The sequence below is a fragment of the Lactuca serriola genome, chromosome 9 (assembly GCF_051521515.1).
Source record: "Lactuca serriola cultivar US96UC23 chromosome 9, Lser_US96UC23_V15, whole genome shotgun sequence".
In the NCBI taxonomy this organism is placed as follows: Eukaryota; Viridiplantae; Streptophyta; class Magnoliopsida; order Asterales; family Asteraceae; genus Lactuca; species Lactuca serriola.
In genome coordinates this window covers 212176899-212192758 of record NC_136416.1, presented here as the reverse complement: position 1 = coordinate 212192758, position 15860 = coordinate 212176899, and the positions used below count along the sequence as shown (strand labels likewise).

General features: G+C 33.1%; 2 protein-coding genes and 1 pseudogene across 2 annotated transcripts; 1 reads left to right on the top strand and 2 right to left on the bottom strand.

Annotated features, from left to right (window-relative positions):
• Positions 1-1546: 1546 nt before the first annotated feature.
• LOC145076519 (kinetochore protein NDC80 homolog) lies at positions 1547-3825 on the bottom strand. Its single transcript, XM_079022363.1, has 5 exons — positions 3175-3825; positions 2606-3087; positions 2286-2532; positions 1929-2075; positions 1547-1830 (listed from the first exon to the last, which is right to left on the bottom strand). The coding sequence occupies exons 1-5, from the start codon at positions 3823-3825 to the stop codon at positions 1624-1626; spliced, it is 1734 nt and encodes a 577-aa protein (XP_078878489.1). The 3' UTR covers positions 1547-1623.
• Positions 3826-10916: 7091 nt separating this feature from the next.
• Positions 10917-13668, top strand: LOC145073587 (histone-binding protein MSI1-like). The gene is made up of 6 exons (XM_079020131.1): positions 10917-11325; positions 11486-11824; positions 12739-12891; positions 12971-13092; positions 13189-13284; positions 13382-13668. Exons 1-6 carry the CDS (start codon positions 10981-10983, stop codon positions 13635-13637), a joined length of 1311 nt encoding a protein of 436 aa, XP_078876257.1. The 5' UTR covers positions 10917-10980; the 3' UTR covers positions 13638-13668.
• Positions 13669-15751: 2083 nt separating this feature from the next.
• On the bottom strand, positions 15752-15860 carry LOC145077406 (U5 spliceosomal RNA; annotated as a pseudogene).

Below are 15860 nucleotides of genomic sequence, written 5' to 3'. Positions count from 1 at the left end.
AACCAAGATCCAACCCATTTACAAAAAAAGCCCAAATCCCTAAATGGCAACCTAAAGCCTAAAATAGCCCAACTTCCTAATTGGGCCCAAAAACCATCATGGGACCAATACCAAGAAAGCCCACAAACTATCCATGACCCAAAGTCAGAAGTCCAATGGCCCAACAATGCCCAAACCTTAAAAGGCCCAAAATGACATTATGGGGAGTACGCCATGCGTAACAGAATGGTATGCGTCGTGTACTCACCCTCGAAGCACAAGGTACAAATTGCTAAAGCATGCCACCCTCATTACGCTGAGTGTACACCTGTACGCTCAACATACTCTTCAGAAGGCCAAATGTAACACCTCAAATTTTAGACCAAAATTTTCATTTTTAATTTACAAAAATCATAGTTTCACAACCAAGTTATCAATTACATAATTATCCCAAAACAAACAGTATCACAAATTTCAGAGTTCATAAACATGTCCCAGTAGTAAATCTCCCATCGCGTGTGTACAATCAGACCTTCGTCTTCCCGCGGTCCTCGGAAGTACCTGCCACATATAAATCAACACTTGTAAGTACAAAGCTTAGTGAGTTCTCTAAGATACCACATACAACACAACATAAAATAAACAACTATGGCTTATCAGCAACCCTAGGGACTATTAGTAGTCCCAATGAGCTAACAGCACGCCCTGTGGGTTATTAGCAACCCTGCTTAGCTATCAGCATCCTCAATCTCATATAACTAGCATAACATAACCATAACAACTAGACCCAACTGGTCATCATAAATACAACTATTCTACCACACAAGTAAGAATAAGTGAGGAAACTCACCTGATACTGACGACACGTAAATCTAACACCCGAACTGCCAGATCTAGACTCCACCTAGTCAACAAAATAATTACCCTAATTAATAGTTAAGGTCCAAAACTCACTCATGAGTCCAAATCCCACGGATAAACCTTCTAAAGGCAAAAGGACCATTTTGCCTTTCTCATGGTCAAAAACCCTAAATCTTAACTAAGGGTCAAAGTCAACAAAAGTCAAGTCTCAACGAGTACGCTGAGCGTACCAATCCTTATGTTGGGCGTACAACGAAACCAAATTTCATTGAGAAAGGATCAAGCTACGTTGGTTGTGTTTGTGTTGTTGTGGAGATTCTTAGGCCAAAGTGTCTTGTGTATAATTACAGTTTTTACAAAAATAGTCGATGTATAACATTTTTTTGTTTATGTAGTATAAGGCAATATTGTTATTTTTAAGAGCTTTAACAACCATTCGGTTAGCCTTGTTAAGTCCAAGTACCAATGTTGTTACCAAACAATGCAAGTGCAATAGAGACCATCCATGACCAAATCACAATACTATGATCAAAACTCATGATTTGGGCAAACCATAGTAAACTGTAGTTTACTCTAATAATTACATACAAATGAAATAACCATAATAATTGTATATCAAAAAACCTTAACCGAATCATATGTTCAATTATTTCTAAAAATTATGTTTAATATTCTCAATTTATAATAAATAAACTCAAACCGGATCATATGTTAAAGTTAATATAAACGAAAGGTAGGATTTCAATCAACAACCACCAAACCAAAAAACAAAACATATCAACATCATAAACAAGTTTTCAATGATGCCTTGTGAACTTGTGCTATATCAACACCGATTTCTGTAACCTCAATTTTCATTTTTGATATTTTTGAAACCATGAACTCTTTACACTTGGACACCGAATCAATCAATGCAAATAACTCATCACTACACATTTCAACTTCTTCTTCATTTCGCATCATTGTTTCCTTTAACTTCACTTTTGAACTCTTCACAAATGCATAACACACATTATTTGTTAATATCCATTCCTCATCATTGTTTCAAATAACTAACATAAAAAATAAAAAACAAATTCAGAAACTACCTCAACAAGTTCACGAGCTTCTTTTTCAACAACATCCACTTTATAAGACTCGGCTTTAAACTTCTCTACCAATTTCCGAGCTTCCATAGCACATTGTGAGGTGTAATCTTGTGTTTCTTTCTTTATCAAATTTATTCGAGTTTCCACCTGATCAATAATAGCAATGTACTTATAACTCTACACTCATAATAGCAATGTACTTACATTTCCTTAATGATAACAATATGTAACAAGTAAAGTACATTGCCATATTGGTAGCAAAAGGAAAGTCCACTGCTATTCTCCACAATCAAACATTCCCAAATGTTTGCAAAAAGTACTTAAAAAGACTTATAAACAACAATAGTTGGGACTTACTTCCTCAATTTGTGATTTAAGTACAAGAATACGATTTCTTTTTGCATCAATCTTTGCATTAATGTCACGGGATGATTGTTGAAGTGATATCAAACTTTCAAGATTTTCCATTGAACTTGTCTTTACGTCATCACTAGCAGACTTTAGTGCAGGTTTCAGTGTTGACTTATAATCCATCCCAAGAACCTCAACAGGTCTTAACCCTTTTGCATTCAGATCATATTGGAAGTCATTTCCTAGTTTCAACCTAAAAGAAACCAGAAATATCAATAAGGTTGTGATAATTGATAAAGATCATTCATATGTCAAAAAAAGTGTACCTCTGTATAGTCTGGTTGCATTCAATCTGAAGTGCTTTAAGCTCCTTTAACTTTGTCTTCATGGCAGCATCAAGATCCCAATACTTTTCCTCCCATTTGTTCCTTTCAGTCTCAGCCTCTTCAATATCTCTTTCCACTGATTGTAACTCTCTCTTCAACCTCTCTGCTTCTCTCATATTCATACCCTGTTCTTCCACTTTCTTCTTCAACTCTTCATTCTCCTCACACATCCTAATCCTCTCCTCTGTTTTAATTCCCAATTCCTTCTCTTTTTCTTCCATTAGCTTCTCCACAGACACAACATGTGTCTGCAACTGTTGGATTAATTCATTGAACTTCTTAATATCCTTTTCCAGCATCCTCAGTTCCTCCTCTTTTGATTCCCTCAGTGATGGCCCAGACTTTATTGACTCTAGCTTTGCCTCCAAATCCTTCACATCTTTTAATTTCACCTTTATTTTCTCCTCCAGAAAGCTTTTCTCCTGTTATCAACGTTTTAGGAACCCAAATCAGCATAAGTAACGAACTTTTAGGTATTTTGATTAAACGAAGAAAAGTGACATTATTACCTGTTGTAACTTCTCCATGATATTTTCATCATCGTATCCCCTTAAGCAATCCATGTAAGTATTCAGAGTATAATAGAACAGAGTGTCTCCAGAAATTGACTGTGACTGAATGGAATTTACAAGGTGCTCGTTGTACAATGCAATCTGTACAAGCCAATGAAGAATCGCTAATACAGTAGGAAACACGTGATCAGTTCCTGGGGATTTTAAGGCCGACTTGCTAATCTTAATCGGGCAATTCAAGTATTTCAAAACCATAAGCAAATCATCCTCCATCTTATTACTAGGCAGATAATCGAGATGCGTGAGAACGAATTTTAGGGTGTCGTTGATGTCTTTGCTGGTTGGGAGAGATTTAAGTTTGAAGGAGATCGGGAAGGAACGTTCGGAGAGGTAGGAATTGATGGCGGAGATAGCGTGGGTTTGGTTGGATCGGTTTTTAATGACGACGGCGGAGGCTGAACGGCGATGATTAACGCCAGCAGAGTAACAAGAAGAGGGACGGCTACCGGAGAAAATACCCTCGGAATCTCCGCGGGTTCCTCCGCCACCGACATTGAACTTCAATGGATCTACAGGTGTTGGAGTCGAGAGGCGGTGGTCCGGTACAACGCCCTCCGTTGGAGGGTGGCGTCCGGTGGGGCCTCTCATTTGATCACGAAATTGGTTTTTTTTCCCGCCCTAGAGATTTTTGAATTAGTAACTCGTAGCTGAGGTTGATATGGGCAAGGTATAAATTGCCATGATTCTGTGTAAATATGATTAAGATACTAACATATATATGGTAACAAACCCTATAAAGTTTTTTGAAAAGAAAAGGAAAGTATATTGGTTGTTAAGATCTCGTATTGTTCTTAGTAAAAATGTAGAGAAGAGAAAAACAATCTAGTACCCTTGATTAGGATTTTAAATCTTAATCCGATTTGGATCTCACATGTTTGGTCTTTATTATCTATCCGGACCTCAAAAATGCATCCATTGAACTTGAAATCCAACATCGTACATTGCAAGAAGTCTTTATATAGTATCATCATTTCATTATACGTATTTCAAATTAAGTAGCGTATTGTTACAATCATGTAATATCATTGTGATCTAACGCTTTAGTATCACCATTTCTACTAAAGATGTTTTCTTTGCGGTATACAACAACAATATTTATGGTTAATGCACCAAAAGTTAAAGTTAATTCCACCACCCATGTGGTAGTCAAAATGCATAAGTTATGATGGGTACCACATAAACAATACCTTGTGAGCAAATTTGGAAACTAGTTTTGTAGGATTTTCCAATCATGATCTTGCAAAATGAAAAACAATTTTAAATAAGATATTGATATGAAGAACTTGAAAAAGACTATTGAACTAAATGAGTGTTGTTAAAAGGTAATATTTTTTTAAGTGACCATTATAACAGGTAGTAATAGGTTTTCTAGGTTTTTGAAGCCACGGTAGCATGTGACATGTCTAAACGGAAACATTTGGGTAAGAGTGACAATTCTCGACACGACACGAAAGATAACACGAACTCGACACATAAATGAACAGGTATGGGTCGGAGATTGCAACCCGATTAATTAATGAGTAATGTTAGGGTCCAAATTTTCAACATGAAAATGATCTGTATATTTATATGCAATTTCTTTTAAGAGTAAATTACTAAAATCGTCCCTATGGTTTGGTGAAAATTACACGTTTAGTCCCTAACTTTTTTTTTGCACTCAGATCGTCCCTGTAGTTTGATTTTGTTGCGTTTTTCGTCCCTATAGTTTGGTTAAAATTGCACGTTTGGTCCCTAACTTTATATATGTAAGAGATGAAAAATGCAACAAAATCAAACCACATGAACGATCCGAGTGCAAAAAAAAATTAGGGACCAAACGTGCAATTTTGACTAAACCATAGGGACGATTTCAGTAATGTACTCTTCTTTTAATATTTTAGGTAAACTAAACATGCCCAAAACAAAAAATAAAAGAAAACTTTGGGTTTAGTCATTTTATAATATGGAAGCCACTAATTAGCCGCCACACTTAATATTTATTTTTAGTTTTCACATTTTTATTAGTATTCTATGCTTCACAATCTCATTCCCCCCTTCTCCTCCCAAACTACTACTCCTTCATGTTTTTCACTTTTCCTTTTCCACTGATATAATCTTACTCTTTCAACCTATTTAGTATTTCTATCTAGCATGACACACCATATTTACAAGATTTAAACCCTACACCTGCCAACCCTACACGAAAATAAATGGGTTCACACGGCATGATACGATAATTAAACGAGCTGGGTTATGGTCAAACTATCTCAACACATTTAAGTTTTAACCCTACACGAACACGAAACAATATGACAATGTTTGGGGCATGGTGGGATTACCATTAGGTTTTTTTCCATAAACTTAAACATTTTTACAGAATTTATCCTTAGATGGTTTTGATCCATTTTAATAGTGACTCCACATGAATATGTAATCTAGAAATGGAACTTATTCGATTAAACTTTTAGGTTAGTTTTTGCATACTTTTTTATGATTGGATTTTTTTTTCATCCATTTCCACAAGAATATAAACATTTTAGTGGTCATTCGAAGTTCGGGTGATTTGCTTTGTATGCAATATGTTTTTTGTACTATCAACCAATTTATCATTTATGAAGTGACATAACAATAACACTTGTTTGTTGGCATGTGGATGATGGGACACAGTTGTGTGTTAAGTGTAGGGTAGTAAACAAATCGAAAGAACACAAAGAAGGGTTTGTTTATGTTCGTTCGTTTAAGTTAGCCGAACAAATGAACGAACACGAACAGATAAATGAACGATTTTTCTTGTTCATGTTCGTTCATTTAACAAATTACATTGTTTATATTCGTTCGTTTATTTTTGTGAGCATGCTTAACAATCATAAATGAACAAAGATAAACAAAACACAATTGAACATATATGAACATAAACACACATATAATATAGTAATATAATAAAAAACAAGTGAATATATATGAACATAAATAAACATAAACGAACGAACATAAACGAACATAAATGAGTGAACGAAACCATTGTTCATTTTCATTCGTTTAATTAAACGTATAAGAACTTGTGTTCATGTTCATTCATTTATTAAATAAACGAACACAAACGAACTTTCCACCGAACGGTTCATGAATGGTTTACCAAATGTTCAGTTAGTTTACAGCTCTAGTTAAGTGTGCTCGTCCACAAACTTACAAACTTGAAAATTTTATTTAATTTTATCTTTTTGTCGCTTTGATACTTCATTTACAATCTTTAGCACGACAATCTTCTTCGATCTGTCTTTTACATATTTGTTGGTTATAATCCGAAATCCCTCCTCGCCAAATTCCATTCCCAATGATAGCTTAATATTTTCTTTGGTTTTAAACAATTGAAACAATTTGATATGTGATGCGGTATTTGAGGTTATTGATGATCTATGTTTGTGTAATGAATAAAATATAGAAAAATAAAATGCATAATTATTTTGGGGTATTACGACTCATTGTTAAGATTATCACATTTAGTTTCATTTGAACCCAATATACACTTCATTTTTCTATTGTTTTTTCATGAAGACATATTGTTTGAATCATCAACTAACAACATCAAGTATGCATTATAATTTGTTGATTCATTAGCATCATATACAAGATCATCGTCATCGAGTTCTTTAGCTTTACACTTAACATCAATCGCATGTATATATGACTCCACATGTGTCCGTATAACTCAAAGTCATAGCTTCATAGGTAATAGGTAATAGGTAATAGATTATATATTTGATTACTTTAGAAGCATGATGACCCATTGCCAGTGAAACGGTTTTCCCCAGGAAATTAATTTGTAATAGGAGTTGTAGAAGTGTATGTAAGTAATCGGTTAACACCACTTTCGACAACATGTTTCATAAGAAACAATTCTACTGTATTCAACAAAATACTATTAATACTATTAAGAAAATATTTATATTATAATCGTCAAGAATTTTCATAACAAGGTTTGATCCGTGACACTGAAAAGACAAAAAAATATAATTAGTATATAAGTTGGACTTCAAAGCCACCAAGTTAACCAACCTCGAAAAGTTGATATAATAGGTTAAATCCACACAATAATACGTGTAATTTGGTGCCATATGTTGCATAAAACCCTCTATCCGCTCTCACTCTCGCTGTCCTCTACTACAAACGAGGACTCTAATTATCAGATTATATAAATTCATTTTCTATAATATAATTTGGATTGGGACGCATCAACCTCTAAACCAATGTTTAGATCATAGGGATAATGACTTGAAAGGGTAACGAACTTTCGACTTTTGTCACATTTAGTCACTAAACTTTTTTTCGTTATCTATTTGCCATTGAACTATTGAAACTATTCACATTTTACCCTTATGACCAGCTGTTACCGGTCATAAGGGTAAAATGTGAACAGTCTCAATAGTTTAGTGGATAACGAAAAAAAGTTTAGTGACTAAATATGAACAAAATCAAAAGTTCGTTTCCCTCTAAAAAGTTCAATGACTAAATGTGAACAAACTTCCTCTTGTATTATGTTTTAGCAAATTATTTATTTTTGTTAAATTGTAGCAACATTTGTTGATGAAGAAATCTATAAAATAAAAATAAAAAACAAAGCCCTGAAAATATATTTAAAAAAACAAAAAACCAAAACCGAAATAAAAAACCAATGGTTTGACATTTTCCAAAATAAAAAATCAAAACTTCCAATCTGATTTTGGTTTTACAAAAAAATGAACCATTCTCACTGATGTGAATTATGACCATTGGTTTGGCATGCGGAATTTGTGACATCCCATGAATATGTAGTTACAACATCGTCTAAACTCGTAATTCATAGTAAGGGGTTAGAGTATCATCGCATGAATACGTAGTTACAACATCGCATGAACTCGTAATTCATCACCTACAGGCTATGGGCTTGCTGGTGTTTCCACTGGGTTGTCTAGAATAGTCCGTGGTCGCCATCTATACTCTGGTAGATGACTACATCGCCACATTGCCGGTTAAGGTTATGGTATCTCCTTTCATCCTACATTACATATTCATCTTTATCTATTTACCTAATTATCATCACCTTTCTATCATCACCTATCTCTCATCATTTTATTTCATCACACACCAACTATTTCATCTACCCATGTTTCATCCACAACATATTTGTAGATATAATATAAATATACCGTTTAAATCTTTTAAAACATGTATAAAATCGTTCATCCAACATAGACAACAAGTATTCAAATAATATGCATACATAACACGTAATTTATATAAAATACTTCATATCTATGTGTAAGATGAAAGTAACTGTATATACCATAAAAATCCCATAAATGCTTCCTAACTTCGAACCCCAAGGTTTACTCTACTAAAGCTTCATATTCTCAGCTCTCTGGACCTAGAAGGGTCCAGATCTATCACACCAAAAAGCTCAAGATAGCTCTTCCTCTCACTCTACACACTCAAGCTCGCTAGGGTTCTCACTTATGGGAAAGGTAGTCGCAATTGAAGGCCATAAGTGCCTTTAAATATGGCTCGGGCCCAAAGATTTAGGGTTTCTGCCAATAGCGCGGACTCGTCGAGTCGCCTCACCGACTCGTCGAGTCCATTCATTAATCTGAGTCATCAGTCGCGACCTTACTCGACGAGTTGAGGCGTCAACTTGTCGAGTCTCTCTTCTTAACTCAAAAGAAAAATGCTTAAATTATGATACCTGGAAATCCGGATGTTACATTTTGTTTTTTTATTTCATAGATTTCTTCATCAACAAATGTTGCTACAATTAAACAAAAATAAATAATTTGCTAAAACATAATACAATAGGAAGTTTGTTCAAATTTAGTCATTGAACTTTTTAGAGGGAAACGAACTTTCGATTTTGTTCACATTTAGTCACTAAACTTTTTTTCGTTATCTATTTGCCACTAAACTATTGAAACTGTTCACATTTTACCCTTATGACCGGTAACAGCCGGTCATAAGGGTAAAATGTGAACAGTTTCAATAGTTAAATGACAGATAGATAACGAAAAAAAATTTAGTGACTAAATATAAACAAAGTCGAAAGTTCGTTACCCTTTCAAGTCATTATCCCTAGATCATAATAAACCATTAAATTCATTTGGCCTCAAATTTCAATATGAAGTTAAAGACATTTTAGAATGTTCGATATTCGGTCCAAAATGTATGAGGAGTCCGACCGTGACATGTCATATTTCGGTAAACCTTTATATCTTGTCTCAAAAATATGTTTTGCACTCTAGAGGAATATTGAATGCTCTCTAACGGTCCATTTCCAAAGATCGTGGTCATTTATCAAAACGAAGTAACTGTAGGTCATTTTCATCAATAAGGTCCCGTTTGATAGTTTATGTCTGGGAAAGTGTTGTCCGGTAAAGTGTTGTCTTGGAAAGTTTTCTGACTGAGAAAGAAACCATGTTGTTTGATTGTACATCTGATTGACTGTGCTGAATGATGAAAAAAAGTAATAATTCAATAAAAAATAAATTTAAAAAAATTAATAATCCAATAAAGAAAGAAAGAGACTGGGTTTGGTATATAATTGTCTTTCCAGCCCATTCAGCCAGAAAGATATGATTTTGGGGCTTTCTAGGAAAGACATATCTTACCGGGAAAGACCCCTTCTTTTGTGTAAATCAAACAGTCTTTCTGGTTCATTTAGTCAGAAAGATCTGTTTGGACCTGGAAAGATGCGTATTAAACGGGGCCTAACTTGGTTTCTAACAAACAACTTTATCAATACACCATCATTTAAAACAACATTAAAATTTTAAATAACCAACTATTATTAATATTTTAAACAACGGTTGATTTTTAATAAAATATATGTATTACGTTTTTGCTTTCCTCAAATTATAACTTATTTTTCAGAATTTTTATTAAAAGCAAATCGGAAGTATCAATTATATGAAAATTTTTTACATTAATTTGTAAAAATTAACTAGTAAACTAAATTAATATTAATTAGTTGTGAAATCCATGTATTGCACATACGTTTATTCAAAAAAAAAAAGAACAAACATACACGAAAATCTAACAATTTAAAAAAAATTAAAATTCTAAGAAAAAAGTAAATTATTTAATTATTAAAATTAAAGTGTTTATTTATTTTTTAAATTTAAACTAATAATTTAAATAAATATACAACTAAAATAATTGAATTAAATTTGAAAATTTAGAAATTACAAGGAAAATTGTTTTAATGAATTGAATATACATTTATTATTACATTTAAGTATTAGATGAATTTAATAAAATGAAAAAAAAGCCCACAAAATGACATATATATATATATATATATATATATATATATATATATATATATATTTATATTTATATATATAATTTAATCTAAATTTACCAATAACATGCAACATAATATATAAAAAGATAACAAATGATAAAATTATTTTTATTTATTAGGGAGGACACGATAGAAATTATAAACAGATAATGCTACCTAATATCTTTTGATACATATTTAAAATTAATTTCCACAAAAAATATACAATGTTTATTAAAAAAAATCACACATTTTGGTATGGATACCCAATAAAAATTAACAAGACTCATTGAGTTGTTAATTTCGTTTCACTCTCTCCGCTTTCTTTGCAACTGTATTTTGTATCCAAACCTCCCTCTCCCTCTTCCACTCTCACATTCCCTCCAAATTTTCAATCCATTTACAGAATCCGCAAAATTCATAGCGATACCCACCCACAAAATCCTTCACTGACAATGGCGACAAGTGAAGGTGATATGAGAAGCGAAGCCGAGGATCGAAAAATCAACGAAGAATACAAGATTTGGAAGAAGAACACCCCGTTCTTATACGACCTGGTCATGACTCATCCGCTTGAATGGCCGTCGCTCACCGTTGAATGGCTCCCTGATCTTGAAGAACCCGCCGGAAAAGACTATTCCGTACAGAAGTTGATTCTCGGGACCCACACCTCCGTCGGCGAGCCTAATTACCTCATGATCGCTAAGGTTCACTTGCCTGTCAAAGACGCTGAAATCGCCGTTCCTCAGTACGACGATAGCCGCCCTGATCTTGGCGGATTTGGATGCACCAATGGCAAGGTTAGTATCGAGATTCTACTAATTTCGTCTCCATGATTTTGTTTCATTTGATTGTTCGTTTGAAATTCGCTATCGATCTTGATGCCATGAGAACTCACATCCTTAGGTTTCTGGGGTTTTAGTTTCGATAATGGAGTTAATTGTGCGTTTATTGATGAAGGTACAAGTGATTCAGAAAATCAATCACGATGGAGAGGTGAACAGAGCTCGTTATATGCCTCAAAACCCTTTCGTGATAGCATCAAAGACGATAAATGCAGAGGTTCATGTTTTTGATTATCGCATACATCCATCTGAATCTGATCCACCTTCAGAAAGAGAAAAAGAATGCAAACCTGATTTGAGATTGAAGGGTCACACTGCTGAGGGATTTGGTCTTTCATGGAGTAAATTCAAGAAAGGTTATTTGTTAAGTGGTTCTGATGATTCTAGAATTTGTTTGTGGGATGTTCATGCAACTCCAAGAAATAAGACTCTTGATGCTATGCAAATCTTCAAGGTACATTTAAAGTCTAAAGTCTAAACATAATACATATTAATTATGTTAATTATTGGTTGACATTAATTTAAGAATGAAATGAATTTCCATATGAATCTTTTTATTTGATTCTAAACACAATGCATAATTTTAAATCTATTCTATACATTATTTTAATTATTACAAGATTTAAAGAATTTAACATCATAAAAGCTCATTAAATATATTCTATGCATTATTCTAATTATTACAAGAATTAAAGAATTTAACATCATAAAAGCTCATTAAATCTGTTCTATACATTATTTTAATTATTACAAGAATCATAAAATTGATCATCTTCTTGAATAATTGTCGCAAGACAACTTTGTAAAATACATTTTTCTTTTACAAAATTGCTTTATCAATAGTCACCATAGAAAAATCTTTAATAAAGTTTGTAACAATGATATTTTTTTTAGGAAATTACATTTTTGCAAAAGATAAAAATAAAAAGGTAGCGATTTTTATTTTATTTTAAATTTAGTGGTGGGTCTCTGATCAAGCAATTTCCCGGGGAAATATATTTTTCAAATATAGATAGTAATAAATATTAAGTGAATTTTGTGATATGGCCCGTTTTGACACTTTTGTGATTTGCCCTAAAAATAATACTTTTACCTTATATAATAACAAATTTTCAATTTAAATAAAGGTACATTTAAAAAAAAAAGAATGTTTGCAAAATTCTATGGTGAAACAAAGAAAAAAAAAACTTCGGTTTGCTAAGAAACAAAAACTAACAAAAGGAATCACATATTCCATCATCGGGCAAAACAAACACGTTATGAATGACCATATCCATTCGTTTTCCTAATTCCATTGTAGTTAATTCCATATTTAAACAAGTTGTTTGTTAATTTCTAATACCCAATTAATTCCTTTTAATTTATCAGATTCATAAGGGAGTCGTAGAAGATGTAGCTTGGCATTTAAAGCATGAATACTTATTTGGTTCAGTTGGTGATGACAAATACTTGCACATATTTGATCTTCGATCTCCAACATTCACCAAACCTATCCAAACCCTAATGGCTCATCAAAACGAGGTATACATTACATATTTATTCATACATATGTATACTTTATATTTATTAATATATATTCATGTATTTAAATATATATCAGGTCATGTCATTATCATTCAACCCTTTTAACGAGTGGAAATTGGCAACGGGGTCAACAGACAAGACTGTAAAGCTATTCGATTTACGAAAACTTACGACTGCTCTTCACACATTTAGTCACGAGTAAGAGTTCTTGCATGTATTAATTTTCGGAAATTACGTTTTTACCCTTTTCCGTACGTGTACACCAATTAATCAATCTACTCTCATGATCATTAGGGACGAGGTAATTCAAGTTGCATGGAGTCCGAAGAATGAGTCAGTTTTAGCATCTAGTTGTCTTAATAGACGACTCATGATATGGGATATTAGTAGGTAATTACGTACGTACTTCAATCGTCCTATTTTTAGTATGAAATTACTTTTTTACCCTTAGGTTAATTACGAGTTTTTTTTAATAATGCATGTGTAGGATTGGAGAGGAGCAAGTGCCGGAAGATGTGAAAGATGGGCCACCGGAGTTGCTGTTTATTCATGGTGGGCATACGAGTAAAGTGTCGGAATTTTCATGGAATTCAAATGAAGAGTGGGTGATTGCTGGTGTTGCTGAAGATAACATTCTTCAGATATGGAAGATGGCTGAAAACATATATCATGATGAAGAAGATGATTGGGCTGATATACCTGAAGATCAACCTGGCCCATCTCAAAACAAAAAAAACAAATAGGCAATCGAATTTTGTTTTTCTTTTTGTTACTCTAAAGGATTTTGTTACTCAACCTTTTCAACTTCTGAATATGTTAGTAACTACGTTGGTTAACGCATATTGATTAGACCTAAACTTGTAAGAGATTTTTTTGTATAAAAATCCATTCAGTTGTAAAGATACATTCAAGTTTCGTTCATAATAAAGCCACTTTCTTTCTCATATCATATTCTATTTCTATTTTTACTATTTCTCTAGTTAATTCTCTACCATTTTATTGTTAATTCACCTTAATATCGTGTAGCATTGGTTTGGGAGCGATATGATCCAGTTCGATCGGTATTGTTGTTGTTGTATAGTTAGTTACCAATCATGTGGTTGAGCAATTCAATAAATTGCATCAAGTGGATTCGAGTAAGGATTATGTAGAAAAGTATGAGTTAATGATGCATATATAGGAATACTCATATCAGTGGTGAATTATTCTTTGAAAGTTTTGAAAGAGGTTTAAGCCCTAATATTAAGTCTTTTGTCAAGATATATTCAAACCCAAAACAATTTCAGATGCAATAGAATTGCAAGATTGCAAGAAGAGTCATTAACATGCATCAAGTAAATTTACATTTTACTTTATCTTGGTATATGTTTCTCCTGTTATTATACGTTTTACTGTATTTCTACATCTTCGTTAATTATCCGTTTTCTTGTTGGGTTTGCACTTGTTTATGGGACCAAGAGTTTGATATTTCTTTGCTTGTGCTTTGCATCATTCAAGATATGTTTTCAATTGCTAATTAAGGTAATCGTTTGGATCCACTATGGTTTTGGTTGGAAAGAAGGACGGTATGGTTCTTGGAATTGGTCTATATTAAGAGATTACTGAGTCTAAGTGGCAACAACTTTTAGTTTATGTGGAGATGTTAGCAATTGTGTTTGATGTCCACAAATGAGTCAACATTTTACTATCAAGACCGATCAAGCAAAGCCTCAAGTGGTTGCTACAACAAAGTAGAGGAATCATGTAGATTTTAATGAATAAAATTAGTACATTGTGACGACTATGGTGACATAGAAATTTTATTAATTGAGTTGGTTGGCTTCACAACCCAATTGTTAATTGTGGCTCTTATGTAATTCTTTGTTGCTTCGTTTTTTTTTTCCTGTCCAGTTTCTTGTTATCGGGTTGCTAATAAGATTTATGCCGTTCAAAAAAAAAGTACTAGGGTTTTCAAAGGCGTCGTACAAATCTGCAAATCGGCAGCTTTAGAGTACATATCATGGCGTCTAATCGTTTATGGAATATTTTTTGGGCAGAGATTAAGGTGGCAAAAAAATATCTAGGTGGAGATGAAGGTGGTGGTGGCAAACAGTAATGGTAGTGGGTGGTGACGGTGGAAAGATGGTATCATGGGGGCTTAGAGGGGGGCAAAGTGGGCAGCTGCACAGGACTCAATTTTTTTGATTATATATTTTTATTTAAAAATACAAAATTATAATAAAGATAACGGCCATTTTTTTCTTGTGCGTCCTAGGCCTTTAAGAATATATTTCATTTTTCAGGACTGACCCTGGACTCATTGTATAAGGGGTATAATAGTTTTTTCATGTTGATACGGACCAAAATCACTAAAAAATCCAAAATCGGACAACAAATGCAACAACAAACTTTTTTGGACCAAAAACACATATTTTTATTAATCACATGATACCATTTTTGCAATTGTCTTTTTTAAATGAAAGTCTAGTTTCTCGTAATCTCTGTTGGTTATTTCTTTTTTTATAAAGTTTGTGGACATTGTAGTATTCAAGCTTGTGAACATGGTAGCCAAATTAATGTTTAAAATATTTCTTAAAACTATTAACACAAAGAAATCATGTAGATCTTGACCGGTAGAATGGATAATTAGTAATGACTATGGTGACTAAATGAGTCACTTAAGCTTTTCAGTATCGGGGATAAAAAATTTAATGGAAATTGTTAATATGAAAAGATTAACTTGTCTAATAATTCTAAGCCAGTTTTTTGCATTTAAGTATTGAAAAAGAATTTAATAATTAGCAACTTAACAAATGTCTTTCGTAAATCAAGCATTTGGATAACATTTTAAAAACTACTAATTGCTAGAGGCATTCCAAAAAGGTACACCTCTCCAAAAATAGGCGTATGCCACATAATGTGAAGAACACACGGTATTCTTTAGTAAAAGGCGAAAGAATAGTTCGCTTTGTGCTCATCACATGGCT

Coding starts and splice junctions, on each gene's coding strand:
- LOC145076519 (XM_079022363.1), bottom strand. CDS start 3,825: ATGAGAGGCCCCACCGGACGCCACCCTCCAACGGAGGGCGTTGTACCG. Junction 2,076..2,285: donor TTAAATCACAAATTGAGGAA/GTAAGTCCCAAC, acceptor ATTATTGATCAG/GTGGAAACTCGAATAAATTT. Junction 1,831..1,928: donor AAGCTCGTGAACTTGTTGAG/GTAGTTTCTGAA, acceptor GCATTTGTGAAG/AGTTCAAAAGTGAAGTTAAA.
- LOC145073587 (XM_079020131.1), top strand. CDS start 10,981: ATGGCGACAAGTGAAGGTGATATGAGAAGCGAAGCCGAGGATCGAAAA. Junction 11,326..11,485: donor TTGGATGCACCAATGGCAAG/GTTAGTATCGAG, acceptor TTATTGATGAAG/GTACAAGTGATTCAGAAAAT. Junction 13,285..13,381: donor ATGATATGGGATATTAGTAG/GTAATTACGTAC, acceptor ATGCATGTGTAG/GATTGGAGAGGAGCAAGTGC.